The 21978-nt window shown below is 37.5% G+C and overlaps 1 protein-coding gene across 1 annotated transcript in view; it reads right to left on the bottom strand.

The window, feature by feature from the left end:
• LOC128623808 (protein FAM227A-like) overlaps nt 1-21311 on the bottom strand; it is a 30872-nt gene extending 9561 nt beyond the window's left edge. The window contains exons 1-8 of the mRNA XM_053650913.1: nt 20812-21311; nt 12956-13102; nt 12421-12503; nt 4741-4786; nt 4260-4360; nt 2449-2589; nt 1589-1687; nt 1150-1254 (exon numbers count right to left, since the gene is read on the bottom strand). Coding sequence (XP_053506888.1) covers nt 1150-1254; nt 1589-1687; nt 2449-2589; nt 4260-4360; nt 4741-4786; nt 12421-12503; nt 12956-13097 — 717 coding nt within the window. The 5' untranslated portion in view covers nt 13098-13102; nt 20812-21311. The remainder of the gene's footprint in view (nt 1-1149; nt 1255-1588; nt 1688-2448; nt 2590-4259; nt 4361-4740; nt 4787-12420; nt 12504-12955; nt 13103-20811) is intronic.
• Between the last annotated feature and the right edge of the window lie 667 nt (nt 21312-21978).

The raw sequence follows: 21978 nt of genomic DNA, 5'->3' as shown, positions 1-21978 counted from the left end.
TATCTATTCAGAGAAAAAAAATCTAGTTTGACTATATCTGTCACGATTTCCCCTTGAGACAGCGCTGCAGTACTGCAGTGTGCTTGGAAAACCGAAGCGCAAGCACGTGCACGAGCCAGATGTGCGAGCGCTTAGAGAAAGCACGCTTTTCGGTCTTCAATGACCGTGACTTTGTTTACGTTGGACACGTACTTTTGTTATGGTTATGTTCTGTCTCCGCCCCTGTTTAGTCATTGGCTGTTTTCTGAATGTGTGTCAATATTGTTTTCAGCTGTCCGTGTTTAACCCATGATTATGTTTGTCATTTAAACCCCTCGTGTCTCTGTGCACTTTGCGTAGCATTGAGTTTAACTCATTACCATGCGGTTGTTCTTTGTTCTCGTTTCGTTTCATGTTCACTGACCTCGTTTCTCGACTCTCATTGTAGCCTCGCCCTATTTATGCATGTTTGCCGATCACCTGACCTTTTGCATGTTTTTGGACCATGCTTTGGATTACCGATTTGGATTTGTCTGCCTACATCTTCTTTAATAAAAACCTCTTATCTGCATTTGCATCCATCCTCAACTCCATTACGCAAGTACGTGGCAATATCTATTAAACGTTTCTAGTCTCCCAAGTATTTCTGACTGGCAAAGTCATACATTGTGACATTTAAACTAGGTTACTAAACATGATTAATATGTTAGGTTTGTTGAACAAATTATTTTGTTAGAAGAAAGGCAAAAAACCCCACATTTTAATGAGTTGAAGAACCCATGTTCTACTTTTAGAAATGTACAATAAAAAAACTGCAATCAATGAAGCAGGCCAGTACATAAATGTATATGGCATATGTTTTCACATGTTTTTACACATTAATTTTCCAAAAGCACTTATTGGAGTCTTGGAAGGGCAATTAAATAGTCACTTTGTCTGTGACTATATACATTTTACGCTCATTTCATAGCTGACTGCATTCAAAACACTATATTTTAAGAACAGTTTTTACATTTTAACACAACATTCAACATACACATATACAGTACATCACATCCATATAACAAATAAAGTATTTAATGTCTTATTATGTCACAGCCTTAATCACAGTGCAATGTAAACGTTATTCATGTTATGAGAATTATTCTGTAGTATAGTAGTGTAGACTACCTGAAGGAAGATAGTGCCACTGTTAGAGGACAAGCTCTGGGTCAGAATGCTGATGTAATTCTCTGCAATCTGGCCAAACAGTCGATCCTGAGCTTTCCTGTCGGGCTGGAAAACACAGAGAGAGAGATAGATTGGGGAGTGAGAGAAATTGAGGTAGACTGTCACTCAGAATGATAATTTAGGTCCTAAACAGTGCCGCAGGTGATGGTGCAGAAAGCTAAAGTGCAGGAAATCTGTCCCCTGGTGCCTTTTCTAGCTCTGACACGCATGTAGGGAAAGATTTATTACCATATTGCTGATGCTTATCCAATCATAGAATCTGGAAGCCATAAAATTGACTTCTCATGCTTCCCTTAAATTAAAACCTTGACCTAAAAATATACTTTCTAACTTTTGTCAGCCAAAAAAAAAAAAGTTAAAAAAAAAAAAAAAAACTTACCTGAAAGTTCTCCAGGAAGATCCACCAGAACGAATTGATGACGAAGTGTTCCACAGTGGGGGAAGAGAGAATGTTATGGAAGACAGCCTTCAAGCTGGGCTATAAAACACAATTAGACACACACAGACACACACACACAGACACTCTCTCTCACTCTCTCTCTCATGTGCATTCGTCAATTTACTGATGTCTTTGCTGTAGATCTAAATGCAGATGTCACTGTTCCTATTGAAACACAGCCAGCTAAGCAGGCTTTGAGACTGAAGCTTCTGCCATCAGTGTACCTATAATGAACCTCTTTTAAAATGATTTTCTCTTGCCACCATCCTGATAAACAGCTGAGCTCAGCTTGGCCTGCTCTGCATTTTTGGACATGCCACAGAGCATGGTAATTTGCTAATAGCTTAAATATATGATGCAGTACCCCTGTCTAGAAGCATATATACACTGAATAAACTACTGAAGGCAAAGTGATCCTCTAAACAAAATAAAAAATAAAAAAACACACTTAAAACAAGATTTGCCATTTTCTGAGCAAACAATTGAATACTTTACTATGCTGTGGCTGCAGTCTTTGAAAAAGTTAAGGTAAAAGCAGAGATTGTACCAAACACTGTCAACTTGCATAGTATGGTTATCATACTGTAGATTTTTCTACAGTATGATAACAGTACAATTTTCAACCATATACCCCTATACCAAAAATTATTGCAATATAATTCTATGAAACTTGACTGCACTTGCAGCATTTCTCGTTATTTTTATTATTATTATTCTGATGAATTTAGTGTTAATATGTATTGCTTTCCCAGCTGAAACACATACAATTCACATATGAAGTCATATAATTAGAGAAGCACCTTGCGCACTAGGTGCTGCTGTGCCTGTATAACACGTGTGATGATGGCTCTGTATGCAGTGTTGTATGGCAGAGGTACGGGCACATCCCTGAACTGTGGACACTGGTACAGCTCCACCATCTTAGGTATGTCCTCCATCTTCTACACACATATACAGTACACACACACACACACACACACAAAGAACACATACTGAAGTACTAGTCTGACAAAATGACTCAACAGACAGTATAAAATGAAGAAATATCTTTGCTATCAGTGTTACTAGTGCCCTCCACTAATTTGTCTTTATAGTTTAACCTTTTGATCTTTTGTTAAAAAAATTCACAAAAATTGAAAGAATCTCATGAATATCAAACAATTACAGATTTATCAAAAAATATATCTTTTTAATTATAGATGTGCAACAATTATTTTTGTCATTTTAGTCAATACTTTGTGCTACCTCCCTTTGCCAAGATAACAGCTCTGGATCTTCTCCTATAATGCCTGATGAGGTTGGAGAATACATGGCAAGGAATCTGAGACCATTCCTCCATACAAAATCTCTCTAGATCCTTCACATTTTGAGGTCTACACTGGTGGACTCTCCTTTTCAGTTCACTCCACAGGTTTTCTAAGGGTTTCAAGTCAGGGGACTCGCATGGCCATGGCAGGACCTTGATTTTGTTGTCAGTAAACCTTTTTTGTATTGATTTTGATGTATGTTTTGGATCATTGTCCCGCTGGAAGATCCAACCATGGCCCATTTTAAGCTTTCGGGCAGAGGCAGTCAGGTTTTCATTCAATATCTGTTGATATTTGATAGAGTCCATGATGCCATGTATCCTAGCAAAAGGTCCAGGTCCTCTTGTAGAAAAGCAGCCCTAAAACATTACAGAGCCACCAACATATTTAACCGTGGGCATGAGGTACTTTTCCATATGCCTACCTCTCTGTGTGTGCCAAAACCAACTCTGGTGTTTATTGCCAAAAAGCTCTATTTTGTTTTCATCTGACCATATAATCCAATCCCATTTGAAGTTCCGGTAGTGTGTGGCAAACTGAAGATGGGTGAGAGTAGAGGCGTTTTTCTGTGGTTATGTAGGTGACTTCGGATTGTAGTTTTGGAGACTTTCTGACCCCAAGATGCAACTAACTTCAGCAATTCTCCAGCTGTGATCCTTGGAGATTTTTTGGCCACTAGAAACAATCCTCTTCACAGTGTGTTGAGACAATATGGACACACGTCCAATTCCAGGCTGATTCGTAACATTTCCAGTTGACTGGAACTTCTTAATTATTGCCCTGATGGTGGAAATGGGCATTTTCAATACTTTTGCTATATTCTTATAGCCATTTTGTGAGGCTCAACAGTCTTTTGCCGCACATCACAGCTATATTCCTTGACTAAGAGAATTTGGCCTATGTGTTACCTCTTATTTATACCCCTGTGAAACAGCAAGTCATGGTTGAACAATTTCTTGTTCCTAGTCACCCAAGTGTACTAAAATTTTTTAAATATCTACGGGAATATACTTCAAATATATTTTTCTCATATGAATTCATATGGGTGCCAATAATTGTTGCACACTTATATTTAACAAAGATATATATATATTTTTTTTATAAACCGGAGTTGTGTTTGCAATTGTTTGATATTGAGAGCAGAGTATTTTAGTGAATTTTTTTTTTTTTAACAAAAGATCAAAAGGTTAAACAATAAAGACAATTTTTCACAGCCTTCTTTGTTCAAATTAACAAAGGGTGCCAATATTAGTGGAGGGCACTGTGATATATATATATATATATATAAATGCACACAGACATACTGATGCAGTGCCTACTGGCTCCAGTCCTCTAATCTTTTCAGTGGCCATGTTACTTTTGCACGAATTTGACCCAGGGATACTGTGGGGCTTCTCTCTCTTCTCTGTAGTGATAACACACACACACACACACACACACTCTGAGAGAGAAAATATATCAAGCAAGCAAACTCAGTTCAAGATTTAGTGTACAACTCCAGGAGTGTGTATAGACCAGACTGCAGATCACATCTGAACACTGACAAAATTTCAATTTGGGTGTCATTTCTAAGCATCTCTACTACTGGCATTGCCAGCAGCAGCATACTTTAAAACCCAGTATTACCATTACTTTTATCTTAGAGTAATTGTTCGAGAGCTCAACAAAGTATGACAGTAATATCAGGACAAGAGAAAATTGTAATCAAGAATACCTGTCATACCTACAGTATGATGCCATTTCAGTTATTATTATTTTAAACTCATTACGCTTCTTCATACTTGCCATTAGCTGCAGACTCCAGGTGCCATTTTGATTTGTCACTACTGATCTGAAACATACACATAATATACAGTATATCCTGTAATATAGAATAGTTTTGGGTAATGTAGTAAATTCACCTACAATTAAATAAGGAACCCGTCTTTGTGATTACAGACCAGGTATCCTGATATTCACTGTTTATCAGTTACTGTCACCAAATCCTGTGCTATAATTACTATAAAAAAATTGTTTTGGAAACTGACATTTTCTCCAGCTGTGAATGCAGAGGGAAAATAAACCAAGTTGCATTTAGAGGTCCAACTAAACACAGCAGTGAAGCCTTGGGTGTGTGTGTATGAGATAATTTGCAAAAGTCTTGCATCTTACATATTTAATATCAATTTTGGGATATATCCCTGTTTTATTCCCAAACCAAATATTTTTGACAAAGGAAATGTTTGTGTTAAGCAGTATTAAGTAACAGACCAGGTTTCTGATAAGAAAACATCTTAAAGGGTGTACCTACAGTAGATACTAGTATTGCAATATGAACTGTAAATTGTACTCTGTGTACTGTTTTATGCAATTTAAGTTGTTTTTGTTTATAAACATTTTTATGAGTAAACAGTTTACGTTTCATGCAATATAACTGCAGCAATACTAACATTGTAATATAATATTATAATATTTCATCTGATGTGACTAAGTTAGCAAGCTAACTATGTTTCAATGTCTCAAGTTTTTCCAAAATCAAGAAACTGTTACTTAGTTTACAGTTGACAACAATAGCCACCTAATAATATTTAATCAGATTTACTTTAGTTCCTAGGTTTGTTACATTCCAGAAAGTTCAGAAAGGTTTGCTGGACACACTATCGAAATTTTGTATAAATCTGGAATGCACTCACAGTGCTTATGTGGGCCAAAATGGGGTCCTTGAAGCAGAATTTCTTTATAATGCCTCTTTGATTTTCCAAGATTTCCTTTTAATAACGATGGAGAATGATTCCTTAAGAATGGCAAAAAACATGCAATGAAAGTAGAAGTTTTAGATGTTTACAGCTATTAACAGTTTACAGCTGTGCACAGTGTGCAGTCTGTGTGAGCTAAATGGACAGATAGATAGATAGATAGATAAAATCAAGTAGTGCATCTCCTATCTTGTTAATTATGTTGTCATGTTCCAACAGGCCTCAGCAGAATTCTTCTGGCCTTGATCTTCCATTCACAATGTGTGTCCTCTAGCCATGGATTGTGTACAGCACCTGAACACTTTTGTCATGTGTGCTACTTTCATTGTTGGCAAGAATGTTTACTTAGCTTTGCCCACTTGACTCTTTTTGTGCTGTGTGGTACTATGATTCAGAAAAATATCAATGCTGCTTGGCTTTACAGTGCATCCGGAAAGTATTCACAGCGCTTCACTTTTTCCACATTTTCTTATGTTACAGCCTTATTCCAAAATGGATTAAATTCATTATTTTCCTCAAAATTCTACAAACAATACCTGATAATGACAACATGAAAGAAGTTTGTTTGAAATCTTTGCAAATTTATTAAAAATAAAAAACAAAAAAAGCACATGTACATAATTGTATTGTATTCACAGCCTTTGCCATGACACTCAAAATTGAGCTCAGGTGCATCCAGTTTCCACTGATCATCCTTGAGATGTTTCTACAACTTGATTGGAGTCCACCTGTGGTAAATTCAGTTGATTGGACATGATTTGGAAAGGCACACACCTGTCTATATAAGGTCCCACAGTTAACAATGCATGTCAGAGCACAAACCAAGCCATGAAGTCCAAGGAATTGTCTGTAGACCTCCGAGACAGGATTGTATCGAGGCACAGATCTGGGGAAGGAAACAGAAACATTTCTGCAGCACTGAAGGTCCCAATGAGCACAGTGGCCTCCATCATCTGTAAATGGAAGAAGTCTGGAACCACCAGGACTCTTCCTAGAGCTGGCTGCCCGGCCAAACTGAGCGATCAGGGGAGAAGGGCCTTAGTCAGGGAGGTGACCAAAAACCCGATGGTCATTCTGACAGAGCTCCAGCGTGTCTCTGTGGAGAGAGGAGAACCTTCCAGAAAAACAACCATCTCTGCAGCACTCCACCAATCAGGCCTGTATGGTAGAGTTTCCAGAGGGAAGCCACTCCTCAGTAAAAGGCACATGACAGCCCGCCTGTAGGACTCTCAGACCATGAGAAACAAAATTCTCTGGTCTGATGAAACTAAGATTGAACTCTTTGGCCTGAATGGCAAGCATCATGTCTGGAGGAAACCAGGCACCAGTCATCACCTGGACAATACTATCCCTACAGTGAAGCATGGTGGTGGCAGCATCATGCTGTGGGGATGTTTTTCAGTGGCAGGAACTGGGAGACTAGTCAGGATCGAGGAAAAGATGAATGCAGCAATGTACAGAGACATCCTTGATGAAAACCTGCTCCAGAGCGCTCTGGACCTCAGACTGGGGCGAAGGTTCATCTTCCAACAGGACAACAACCCTAAGAACACAGCCAAGATAACAAAGGAGTGGGTACAGGACAACTCTGTGAATGTCCTTGAGTGGCCCAGCCAGAGCCCAGACTTGAACCTGATTTAACTTCTCTGGAGAGATCTGAAAATGGCTGTGCACCAATGCTTCCCATCCAACCTGATGGAGCTTGAGAGGTCCTACAAAGAAGAATGGGAGAAACTGCCCAAAAATAGGTGTGCCAAGCTTGTAGCATCATTCTCAAAAAGACTTGAGGCTATAATTGGTGCCAAAGGTGCTTCAACAAAGTATTGAGCAACGGCTGTGAATAATCATGTACATGTGCTTTTTTTTTTTTTTTTTAATAAATTTGCAAAGATTTCAAACACACTTCTTTCACATTGTCATTGTGGGGTATTGTTTTTTAGAATTTTGAGGAAAATAGTGAATTTAATCGATTTTGGAATAAGGCTGTAACATAACAAAATGTGGAAAAAGTGAAGCGCTGTGAATACTTTCCGGATGCACTGTATGTGCCAATGTACTTGTGCTCACTTTGTGTAGCCCTTTGCACAGCTCTGAAGCTCCATGGACCCATGGTGCATCATACAGAGTGAGGATGCTTGGTGGTGCTGTGACCCTGGGGACTGTGTGTGCCATGGCAGTGCTGTCAGTGGTGCTGTGACCATCTAGGGCTTCGTAATTCATTCATGGCAATATCAGTTGAATTACTGTGCTAACCAGTTAATTTGCGTTTTATTCATTACAATTTTTTCTCTTTGCTATTATTTTTGTATAAGAAAAGTGAAACATAAAACATCACTTATTATTATTATTCATTAAAATTAAACACACAACCAAATCACATCCTTATACTCATCTCATGAAAGCAATTACATCAGTGAGATTCCCTTACTCTGGAATATACTGTAAGTGTAACAGGTCTCTTTAAATGTGAAAGACACTCCACCTTCTTCAGCTAACATCATATCTAGGGCCAGCCTGTCTTGCAGAGCAGTAAGCTGCTTTCAGAGTTCATTGATTGGAAACATTCAATTGTTTATTTTGCAAATAACTCAAATTTACAGTATAACTCAGTTTATCGATATGTCACAATTACTCCTAGATTCTATAGGAGCCTTGCTAACAACTCGTCCCTAGTGTTTGTCTGGTACATTTTCGAGGCTAATGACCAATTCCCATTCCCTCTTTAATGTATCCAATGGTTTACTGTGAATTATGAGTACAGGCTGCTGCAAAGATACTAAAGCGCAACAACCTACCCAACCGTAGGGAAAATAACGATACGCATGATTTCTGCACAACCAATATTTATCTGTAAGGGCGTAACTTCCTTCTATCCCAGGAATTATTTCTGAATAGTTCCTGTCACCTTCACTGAGGTTGATCTACTCACTTTCCCTCCACTCTCTATTTTTACACTTGGTTACCCTCAGATAAATGCCATTTTTATCTTTCCACAAATACAATGATTAAAGGATTTTTCCTCTATACAAGTAAGGCTCATCCCTTCTTCCCCAGCTCATTTGTTGGCAATACTTGGGACAGAAAAATTGTGTAACATGTGTGAGTCCTTCTCGACAAAATCGCTTTTGCATCTTTCACCAAATTTGGCAAAATAATGTCCTAGATGTACACCATTCTGTTTTAGCTTGAGTTGAGCTTGAGTGATTGATTAATATTACAATCTAGTCATGTGTGAAAGACAATAGTTCATCTTCTGTGGTTTCTGCTGGAAATAATTCAACGGGTGCTGAGCTAGATTTCGGTAGTAACGCGCAGACATAACACGAGACACTTGTCTTTCTTCCAGCAGTGTAATTCATAAACCCTCCACATCTTGAGATGTCCATGTTCCGATAACATAAGAATTGCTGTGGTAGGGACCTGTGCAAACATGAACAGGGATAGGTCTGTCCAAAGGGTTAAACATACAGTGCAATGGATACCCCCATTATTAGCCACAATTTATAATTATTTAATTTTATAGCAGGTTCCTCTGAGACTATTTATGTTTGTTAATTTAAAAAAATTATTGTTGCCCGGAAAATGAAAAATATAATTACCGCATACCCAGGTGATGTCAGTATGTGAACTTATTCAAATTACATTACGTATAAAGTTTAGTTTGTTTCACAGTTTGTTGTGGTGTATATGGGTGGGGTGCTGCTCCTAGTAGAGTTCTTGTCCCTTGTCATGAAAATACCGTTTGCAATTGTCTGAATGTCCCAACAGAATAGCCCTTGTGATTTTACACCACTTAGAGAGGCTCGTTGGAAGTCAGAGGAGAAGTTACTAGCGATCGAATGTGTTTGTTCTACTCTTCTTCTGATAGTGATGCGCACGCTATGCTTTAAGCCCTAGGAATTAAGGTGATTTGATAATAATTAACTTGTTTTTCTCATGTCAAGTTGCCCCTCACATGTAGACAACCAAGTGAGTCACTCCCTGAGTCACATTAAGACCAACATATAAAATTGATTATATGCAGTATAAAATAGGTAATATGAAAATATTTTCTGATTATTTTCCACAATGGTGGAAATAACTTGATGAAACTCTCAACATCAGTGTGGCAATGGTGTGTATGCAGGGATGCGGTAAGGCATATTACATTTGGAGTGCTGGAATTTTAAACAGCATACATGTGGCGTGGGCTATGATGTCACAACCGAGTGATAATCAAATAATGTGTTGATTACAATAATTATACCACAGCCTGTTTGAATTCTGATATTAGTGGTGTAAACTAATCGTCTATAATAGCACGAATCAGAATATTTACAATTGTAACATAAATGATAGGGGTACATTAATGTGCTTGATCTAACATGTTCCTATAACAGCTCATTCACAGGGACTTATATTGCAAATGCTCCACATAATCTAAGATATGTTGTTAAATAACAAAGAAAAGCATATAATCATCACTTTCTATTTACATTGGTGGTAATTGGATGTGCAAGAAATTCTGTGCAGCTCCTAAAGTCCTACAGTAAGTAGTAAGTGAGTTAGCATGACTTAATCGACCAAAAATACAATGGGGGAAAAAAAAATCAGTATTTTGTGACACTATTATTCTAAGGCTCTACCTGGCATTTTGGTGAAAATTTGTGAAAATATACTTTATGACTGGGGGAAATTACAATCCCCAAAAGTTACAGATAAACCTGGTTTTATAAAGTTCTGTCTGCGAGCCAATTATCCAGAATGAACATAGGATGAACACAACATAGACAGCCTTGGCCAATCAAATATCCACGTACTACTTCCACAGCAAGCCAGAGGAAAAACAACTTTCAGATGTAGATGTTCTCAGAGTAAGTAAGAGTACAACAAAACAAGTACAGGTCTACTGTACTTACAGAACCATTATAAAGTCTTCAGCACAGAAGGGATTTATTATTGTGGCTAATATCAGGCAACATTAATATTAAATATCACTGACATAAGCTACATGCACCCTGCTTAACATACTGTTATACTTTCTAGTGTAACAGACGTGTAAGGCATGCTTGTGTGATTGCCGTGAAACATGTATTGTAAACACTAACATATTTTTAAATTATTTAATGTTTTGCAATGAAATTTGAAGGTAAAATATTTAGGATCTTAAAGCAGCTTTTAAAAAGTGAATGTGTAGTTTAGATGTTTGAGGATGCATTCAGAAAAAAAAAAAAACAATTTACTGAAAAGCATGCATTATCACAATGTCATCCTAACTGACTCAAAAAAATCTTTCTCTGCTGAGTTACAGTCCCGTCTGAAACAACTGAAACAGTAAGACCAATTCATTTGTTTGTGCTATACACCAAATACATTCGGGTTTGAGATAAAAATAAAAAATAAAAAAAAGGATATTGAGACGAGAGTTTCGAATTGCAGCTTTTATTTCCTACTATTTACATCTAGATATGTTAAATATAAAACATAGAACCTTTTGTATCAGACCACCTAATTTTTAGGTGAGCAAAAGTATAGGAACAGATAAGTCTCAAAGTAAATTAAAGTAAATAACACTTAACATTTGGTTGCATATCCCTTGCTTGCAATAACTGCATCAAGCCTGTGACTCACTGACATCACCAAATTTCTGCTTTCTAAGTCTTCTTTGAATGATGGACTGTGATGCCTTCACCCCTGCCCTGTGGAGGTTGTTGTTGATGTCACTGACTTGTTTTGGGTTTTTCTTTACAGCTCTCACAAAGTGTCATAAGCTGTTGTTGTTTTCCTTGGCTGACCCATTCAGTGTCTGTTGCTCAGTACACTAATAGTTTCTTTCTTTGTCAGGACATTCCAAATTGTTGTATTGGCTATGCCCAATGTTTTTGCAATGCCTCTGATTGATTTCACTCTTTTCTCAGCTTCAAAATGCTTTGCTTTTCTCCCATAGACAGCTCTCTGATCTTCACAGGTGAAACTGAGGGCTAAAACCAAGAGTAGATGTTCAGAGCTATATATTGTTTAAACAATCGATTTAACAGGACACACCTGGGTAACCAGAAACACCGGTCAGTCACATGTTCTAATATGTTTGCCTGCCAACAAATTAGAGGGTCTGAAATAAATAATAAGGAAATAAAAACCGAAATTATAAACTCTAGTCATATTCATTTTTTGATCTCAAGCCCAAATGTGGTCAGACTACTGCAAAAACAATTGACGTTTTGGAGGTGACTGTATTTAATGAGATTGCTTAATAAGAATCTGTCAGGTATAATCTTGAAAAAGAAGAGTATTTGATTTTACAAAATAAGGTTCTCTTTGTGTTTGGCCACTGTTCAAAAATGTACTTCCTAAATAAATGTCTCAGAATTTTGCTAATGCAAATTTGAAGTAAATTTAAAGCGTATATGCTTAGGCCTTGTTGAGTCAGAAATGTAAACTTCTGTACTTTCAAGTTTTGCTAGCTGGAATGTCAAAACTTTAAATGTACTGTACCATATCTCCTTATACCTCTTCTCATAGATTATAATACCAAGGTCACAACTAGATAGTTTTCCTTTCTGTTTTAAGATTTTAATCTACATTTTACTACAAAACTAATAATAGTCATTTTTTAAATTCGTAGTTCCTAAAATCCTAATATTTTAGTATCATAAAAGAATTTATAAGCTATTCAAAACCAGTGCTAATTCCATTATTGTGGAATAATGATCATTATTGGTAGATGTGAACCAAGTGTGAGCTACAGTACCTGCACAGAGCTGCTGTGTCTTTGCAGCAATGGTAGATGAGAAATTTTCTCACTTAGACTCTCCATGGTCCCCACCAAACATGCTAACGCACACTGTTGAGGAAACTCAAATCAAAGGGGAAACAAACTTGGGTTCTTGAAGACTGAAGTCCAGCACAGTTTGGGGATTAACTTACTAAACCTCAGAACTTGTTTATTAAACTGTGCAGAGGCTCCACATTATCCAAAACTGTAAACAAATTGGAAACATCAGAGGAAATCTATGTAGATTTAGGTCGGCTTGTGCCCCTATTCACTTATTTGGGTGTGAGCATGAGCATTTTGTCCATTATACGCTGATATACAGTAATTAGTAGTATATGTGTAAGCAAATACATTTACTTTATAATTATGTTATGTTATGATATATTCACAAAAATGTGCTAAACTACAACCATCCAGGACCACGGCAACAACTGCATGCATGCATACACTTACACACATACATTACACACATTTTCTTACTTTTATCCTAATTTACTTTCCTTAAGGATACTGATGGGGGCACGTGATGACTCCCGAAGTCTCTCGCATTTCTGTTTCACAGTCATGGGGTTCTCCTTGTCATTCTCATGGCACACCATGATTGGCACACACAGCCTGTTTACCTCGACTACTGCACTCTGTGCTTCAAACATGGCACCTAAGGCAAAGAAAATAAAGGAAACAAAGCCTTTAGGTCTTTCTATAAAAGATACATTAGCCCAGGAGCAGTTAGCACACGAAACAGTCTCCAGAGTTCTTACTCTTGTCTTGTGAAAAAGACAAGATTAATTGATTGATTGTGTGGATACAGAATAAAGAAAACTCTAAACACCGCAGATTCTGAACCCTTAGAGTTTGAATCTGATTCTACATTCAAAAAACTTTAGAAGTTTGATTTAAACCAGAAAAGTTGACATTTTTTACTTTGACAAAAAAAGCTGACCTGCCGACGCTAAGTATATTTACCGTGTATAATTTTGGTTGTGCAATCTTTTCCTAGTCTTTTAATGGTTCTCTCTTCTTTCCACGATCACTATACCATTACATAGAATAAAAGACTGAACGGCTATGTGCTGTTTTTAGTTATTAGACATCATCCATAGTTCTCAGTTGCCTTATAACATAATCTTTGAATGACTTTAAACTTCTGACTGGGATGCATATTGTGCGTATGCCTTCCCATGGCAGAAGCATTTCATGAGTTCTACTCTTGATGAACACATAATTACTCTGACAAATAAACACCTATATATTTCTTTCTGAATCATTTCTGTCTTTCCATACATTTCCAGATCCAGGAACGAGTTCTTTAAAATTCCACATTTTTATTTAGTTATTTTTAGCATTTCTCCAGACCTACACAAAATCCCTTGTCCCTCAGTTAAAGGTAATGTTTAAAAGGTAATGTAGCATCATCACAAAATCTGGTAGTACTACATTATAAATCAGTTTAAAAAAAAATAAAAAACAACTTTTAAATTACCTTTATAAAAACTAATGTAAAAATATTTCTTTTAAAACAGAAAATAAAAGAAATCCAGTACTTTAGAGTCAACTTTTAATGTTACTGTGTAACTTTAATACAAATTTGCCACCATTTAAACAACTAAAGTATTAAATTAACAGTGTTTGTGTTGAGAGTTTAGAGGTAGATTTATTTATCTTTTCTTTTTTTTCCGGGGGGGGGGGGGGTGGGGGGGTCTTTGCACTGGTTAGGCATATGGACAACAAAGAAAAAGGTGAGTTTTGAAGTTGTCTTTAGCCTGGTTCACACTGCAGAGAGAGACGCTGACCAACGCTGACAGTCACCCACTTTTAAAAGTTGGCTGTTGCGTTTAGAATGTTGGGAAACATGACTGTCAAGTTCACACTGCCCCAACAGACATCAACAAACATTTTTACAGACAGTCAGACCATTTAAGAATGGATAATCCTGTTACCACAATCAAAATTTTACAGTTTCTAATGTCTTTACGTGTCACTCTTCACCTTTAAAGATGAAGAGGTTGTGGTTGAAGCCTTGGTTGTTGCGACGTGAAAGACAGGGTGCTTACTTAAATTTATACAGAAAACTGCAGACAGAGGATGTGCAAAGTTTTCAAAATTTTGCTGAGTTTGTCCACGGGAGTACCCCGGCCTGGGCATTCAGTGCTGTAGCCCCGATACTTTTTCTTTAGCTCCAAATAATTCTCCACTTGGAGCGGTTTGTCAATACATAACTGAACGTCAGTAAAAGAAGACGGCAGTGTTGTAATTTTGTGTCTTCAGTGAAAAGAGGTGAGACTAATCAGACAGGGTTTACAGGAAAATAGTTGGAAACACTTGTGTCTTATTGGCTGACAGCTCTCAATTCTGCCAAACTCTAGCTCACACATTCAGTGTGAGGAAAAATGGATATGAGCAATTCCATGCAGATGTCAACCTTACCTTTAAAAATAAAGTTCTTAACAAAAGAACAAAACCCTTTTCAAGGTCTGTATTTTACTGCATTAATGTGCTGTAATAGAAATTTTAAGGAAATTGCCATGTTTATCGACCACATATGAGGTGTGACCAATACTAAAATGACATTTTCAACCAGCCATATTTCATGTTTTCAAAAGAGGGTTCAAAAACCTCTTTTTTTTTAGCAATAAGCATTTTGCAGAAAGATAAACAAATGTCTGAGAAATAAATATACTCACTTTGTCATAACAGCAATACCTTTTGAATTTAAAAGGGCTACATTTAGGAAATGACAACGTTTCAGTGCTGTGTCACGTCCGTAAGAATTTTCAAGAATAAGTTTGTATCATATAATAATTACTAATACAAATAACTTTCTGTACAAAGGCAAATTATGTCTATGCTAATTATGATTAACAACTCATCTACCTTCTTTGCTCTGAACAACCATAATAATGCGTTGTGGACGTGACCGTTGCACACGCTTCATATTAAATCATATGCATATCACCGGCACACATTTGTTTACCATGATGTTGCTGTTAGATGACTGACTTATATTACTGTGATCTGTTTGTGGCTTACTGTATATCAGAACATTTTAGAAATTTAATTAATTTATTTATTCTAGTAACATTTGGAAATGAAATTCTAACAACAACGAGAACACCATTAACAGATCATTACAATGTTATCGTTCTTACCGTGTTTTAGTAAATGTGAGTGTGTGTTAGTGAGCGAGAGAGAGAGAGAGAGAGAGAGAGAGAGAGAGAGAGAGAGAGAGACAGAGAGAGAGAGAGACAGAGAGAGATGAACAGGCGCACACATATGTTCACTCAGCTGATGGCCTACATCCTACCTTAAAGGACACCCCTCTCGCGATTTCCCCTCGTTCTTTTTCATGTGCATGCCCTCACCTTTTTTTGGACATCTGTTTTAATCACAGGTCGTGTCACTGCTTCTTTTTTCCTCCTCTTAATAGGTAGAATCCAAATGACAGCCATTATCAGATGTGGTTAAAACATAACTACTGAAATCGTTAGCTGGGGCATTATCTGGACTGTTAATCAGCCAGGGCTGAGCCCAGATGCTTCTCCAACAAAAAACTTTTAAAAAATGTAGGCTACTTCTAAATAGACTATTTCCATGCATTTTATTCTTGCATGTGAGGGCTAATTGCTTAAAAAAATTTTAAACTGGACAAAAAGTTGGATTTATCATAAAACTTGCATTGGGTGTTATCACTATTTGCAGTACTACCAGACCGATAAAATATAACTGGCATAAAATTGGCTTGACGTTGGACGTTCGATATTCGCAAATTAAGGGACCTGAAATACATGGCAATATTTACATATGAGTTTATAGTTTATTTTATTAAATATCAAAAATCTAAAAAGGTGTGCATCATAGCTGACACTTTCATGAATACTATATATACACAGTTGGTTTCATGACTGCAAGTCATTCTCTTCAAATGCTATTGAAGTTAGAAACGTATACCAATGTCGTATGTAATTTTAGAGACGGTCCCTTAATTTGGGAATATCTGCGAATATCGAACGTCCAAAGTCAAGCCAACTTTATGTTGAAATATAAAAAATATAAAAAAGTTTTGGCTAAACTAAAATGAGACTAGGCTAGTTTAGTGTTGCTAGCCATTGGTGAAGCACAACAAAGTAATCATTTTATGGGTTTAGCTGCTACAGTGCCATGCAAACTACATTAGCTGTCCTTATGCTCTGCTCATATCATGTTCACATAACTTTGAACTTATACAGACATTTACACACCTTGTTTTCCTGCTCAGCATCAGAGAATGTTAGTGTTTCAGTTTCAACCCCTTATACAGTTTTTATTTTGTTTTTGTTTTTTTTAAAGGCATATATTAGGGTGGCCATATTCTGATTTTCCAAAACGATGACACTATTAGCATCACATAAATATATAAATAAACTTGATTTCACTCTTCCCACATTTTACAGTTTTTTCCTACATTCTTTGAATGTCCATGGAATAAAATAAAATTAGATGCCACGAGTGTACCTTTTACCATCATTTACACATTTGAATGGCCATGTAACATGAAGCATTACGATAACATTTAAAATATTACATTGTATGGCCATGGACACTGTTTCAACTCAGGACACCTGTCATTATCTGCTATTGTCAAGCAACAGTTTGGTGCTGTACACAACAGCGCTTTGCCTTCTCACGTTCGCTGAGAGTAGTAGCACATCATATAATAAAACTAAAGAATCCCGGACATTTTCACAAATGTAGAAATCCCGGCCAGATGCTTTTTTAAGGTCCGAAAAAGAGGACATGTCCAGGAAAAAGAGGATGTATTGTCACTAGAGATGCACCAATACTAAATTTCTCAGCCGATACGATAACCGATTATTCAGAGTGATATCGGCCAATGCCAATAGTTCTGCCTTTTATGCCTTCTTTTAAATTAATAATGATTAATTCCACAATTCTGAAAGAAATGCAAATAAAAACTTTATTCTCGTTTCACTGTTGCTACGTTCGGTGTAAAATTTTAGCAGTGCAGAGCTTGCAGAGCTTACAAACTGCAGTTTTGTCATCATTCCACACAAGAGACATCATCTTTTCAAAATCAATGTTTTCCCACACTCTTTTTATTGATAGGATATAATCGGCCCTGATCATCGGATGTTTCATCGGATCATACCGATAATCGGTATCGGCCGATATATCACTGCATCTCTAATTGTCACCCATATCTATTTTCCCCCTTACACTAATTGACTGTGTGAACTAGTGTGTGGCAGAATTGAGAGCTTATTTTCCTGTAAACCCTGTCTGATTGGTCTCGCCTCCGTTCACTGAACATAAAATATAACACTCTGTTCAAAAGATACAAACTTACAGCATTGCCGTCTTCTTTTACTGATGTTCCGTTACGTAGTGACAAACAACTCCAAGCGGAGAATTATTCAGGGCTAAAGTAAAAAAAAAATCTTCAAGGCTATAGCCCTGAATGCCCAGGCCAGGTTACGCCTCTAATATTAGCATTCATTTTGACACAAAGCATAATACTGTGATTATTCAGATTCTTGATTGCACATTGAACTGCACAAACTGGCTGTGAACAGTGCAACAGTGCAAAAACAGTGCAATCATTTTGGCACAAAACATAATATTGCAATCATTTTGACACATGATTGCGATTTGAACTCCATGCATCCATCCATCCATTCTCCACACTACTTGTCCTATGTAGGGCTTAGGGATGTCACGAGAACCAATACTTCAGTACCAAGTCAGTAACAACATTCTTAAAACGTGACGGTACTTGTTTTTATGCATTTCCGTTGATACCGATTGTAACGAAAGTACAGAGGTTGCGATTCTTCCGGACCTGATGGGGGCAGCAAATACGTGCAAGTATTTTAGTCGGTCCACAAGTGGTGAAGAAGAAGAAGAAGAAAAAAAAGAAGAAGAATGCCTACAAGCACACGGGAAAAACTACAAAAGATTAGCTTAGCTTAACAAGTTTAACTCCACCCCGACTCGTTGAGAGGAAAAGAAAGGAAAGCTAGTATCGGTTTCCGGTGTGTAACCGATGCTATCGTTCATTTCAAACAAAGCGAGGGAACACCTGGAATTTGGTGAAGCACGTAAAAGACAGTCCTATATTATATTTGTTTGAGGCAGCTGGCATTGTAGCCATGAAACCAGCTAACGTTATGCTACATGTAATGTTTGTGATAGCCAGTTATTAACGATGCTAACGCATTGCAATGTTAGAAACTACCTCCTAATGGACCACCATGCATCGCCATTCAGCCCGTGTCCTGTCAGCCTAATGTCACTAATAATTATTCACATGTTCATGCTTTTAATAAATCTTTTTGGTCTGCCACCATATCAGTGAATTTAAACTAATGCTTGCATTCAGAGTATAAGGTGTGTGTGTGTGTGCGTGTGTGTGTGTGCGTGCGTTTAGGAGTGCACGTCCACTCATTATCAGACAGTGTTTGATAACTAAAATACACCCCCCTCTCCCTCCCTCCCTCCCTCCCTCCCTCCCTCCCTCTCTCTCTCTCTCTCTCTCTCTCTCTCTCTGCCAGTATCAGCCAGAGGATGATGTCCTCCAGGAGAGTTTTTTTTATTTTATACCACACCGTGGTATCGACTTTGGTATCAAGTATCATGTACTTTTGGTGGTATCGGTACCGACTACTAGATATGTAGATACTTTGGTATCATGACGTCCCTAATAGGGCTGCAGTGATGCTGGATCCCTGCATCTCACACCGTAGGCAGGGAAACACCCTGGACAGATGGCCAGTCCATCACAGGGATAACACACAGAGATACACTCATTCACACTTGCACTCACACCTACGGGCAATTTAGTGTCTCAAATTCACCTGACCTGCAAGCCTTGGACTGTGAGGGAAACCGGCGATTTGAACACTGATATGAAAATATTTAACATAGCTGCTGATCTAGCATGCAATACTGTACCTTTTGTGAGAAGCTGTGAATGCAGGCTTAAATAATCCATAACCACTTGCGGTACTGTGGTGTTAGTTTAATGTCGACTAATTGTGCAGCTTTACCATACCGATGTCTCAGTTCAAAGTTTGATGGTTTAAATACCCACTAGAGGTCTCTGTTAAACATTTAAAAGTATTTTATTTGCTTTTCCATAGTCAGGTAAGTGACGCTTTCAGAGCTATCACATCCGTAACAGTGAGATGTCACATCTGTAGCAATGAGTTTTCCTCATGAATGTGAAAACAAAAATTGCAATAAAATAAATATTTTATGCTCTATGGAGAGCCAACCCTTCTCCATTCGGTTTGTATTAATACTTCTGGTTTGTGCATTTTATTTCACAGAATTCCTACAAAGTATGTGGTCTCCCAAAAACTTGTGTCCTTTTTGTCATCTATAATAGAAAACATGTGTATAGACTGACATATTTTTCTGATGTCTGGAATCTATCGTCAGGGGGTTAGGAAAATATAAAAAGATGGTTCAGTATACTGATAATAAATACATTCTCTAAGAATTTATATTTCAAGTTTTGATTGTAAATGTCACGACCATAATGCTGGAATTGCTCATTTACAGGGTTGAAACTGAAACACTAACATCCTCTCATGCTGAGCAGGAAAACAAGGCATGTAAGTTGATAATGATATGTTTGTATATCATGATATGTATGAGTTCCAGTTTACATGAGCATGATATGAGCAGAGCATAAGGACAGCTAACATACTCTACATGGCACTGTAGCAGCTGAACTCATACAATGATAGGTTAATTGTGCATCACCCATGGCTAGCCAAAAAGTTTTAGATTTTATTGGTCTTTTATTCCTGCAAACAGTGATCACACCTGATGCAAGTTTTATGATAAATCCAACTTTTTTTGTCCAATTTTGCATGGAAACAGTCTTTGTAGAAGTTTGTGGGCCTAGCACCTAGCACACAGGCTTTCGTTTCTATGGAGTTTGCAGGGATGCTTGCCTCATCGTCATGGCAATGGTTCCTGCCAAAGTCAGATTACATCAGAGTTTGTTGGAAAATCATACCACATTGTTCAGACATTACCTGAAGATTGAATATGTTCGGTCAGTGAAAACTAACGCAGACAAAGCTAACACACTGATCTGACTAAACCTGACTAAACCTGACTAAACCTGACTAAACCTGACTAAACCTGACTAAACCCGACAAACGTATCTGCGGGCGTTGGTCGGTGTCTGTCTTTGCAGTATGTGAACTGGGCTTTTAATGCTAGTTTAGACGTTTTGGCCCTTCTGGCTTTCCATATGCACCCGTTACTACTTTAACCGCATATAAAACAAACCCTCACCTATTTGATTGCACAATAAACAGTAAGAACCGTTGTTTGTTTAAAGTTGGTTTAGCTCACATGAAAGAAGCCGGCCCGAATGATTTATTCTGTCTAATTCACGATGCTTCCACGACGCTGCCCAGGATATTCAGCTGTTTGTGGAACGCGGAGATCGTTACTGCGGTAACCAACTGTCCACGCCTCTTTGAGGTAAGCTAGACAGGACAACGGCGCCGCCATTTTGGAAGAGGCAACCGGTATAGTTGGCTTCCCTGACTTTTAAACTGATTTCAGGGCGTGAATTAAGATTTTCTCCAGAGAATGCTGACACACTGCAGCATTTGGCTGTAAGCTTTCCAGACGCCTCAAAATAAGGAAAAAATGAATTAGTTTTCACAAACGGAAGCTATGATAGCGTTTGTGTGTTATTTTTATGAGGGACATGCAGGTGTAAAAGCAGGTAATGACGTAATGTCAGAATGGACTAATTCTGTACGGCCCAATTGAGCAAACAATTGATACATTTTTGAGTTGAAGGGAGTTTCATGCACTCTGGCTGGCATCTTGGCCAAAGAAGCAATGAGCTAGTTTAGCTAACTAAATAAACAAATAAATACATGTGTAATAAGGAAAAATGGGCAAAAAGATGAAAGATGAATAAGCCAAGTATGGGAAGCCATTGGGGTCAAAATAATCGTAAATAACGTTCAATTTTGTGAAAATCCAGTTTGGTAAATATGCAGACATTTTAATACAAACTGTTCTAAAACACACACAGACAAAAATGTCAACTTCTGGCCAATGTTTTTTGACAAAATAGTTTAAAGCCTACTGATGACAACTTGTATGGATGAACAAAAGTTTCATGATTATCAGTTATTTATGGTTTAAAATCACTGCAGTCTTTCTTTAAGTCTTGAGACTCTAAGGTTTCAGTACAGAAAGCCAGTCATTCACCAGTGTGTATACAGTATATTCTGGAAAACCAACAGTCTTTCAGCTAGCAAACTGTGCAATATTGGATCTAAGTGGTGACTATATTCCTATTTTACCTAACGCTAAATGCAAAAAATGTTATAACGTGTAACTTTTTAGCTGGCACTTATGCTTCTTACAAAGAACTATCAGTGTAAATTTTATTCAGAAATGTGTGCTATTTGTGATGATGTAATGCAGTGGACTGTTTAATTGAGTGGTGTGCCTCAGGTTGATTCGGAGCATATCCCAAGAACACTGGACTGTCCG

Source organism: Ictalurus furcatus, chromosome 20, assembly GCF_023375685.1.
Source record: "Ictalurus furcatus strain D&B chromosome 20, Billie_1.0, whole genome shotgun sequence".
Taxonomy (NCBI): Eukaryota; Metazoa; Chordata; class Actinopteri; order Siluriformes; family Ictaluridae; genus Ictalurus; species Ictalurus furcatus.
This window is presented reverse-complemented; position numbering and strand designations above follow the sequence as displayed.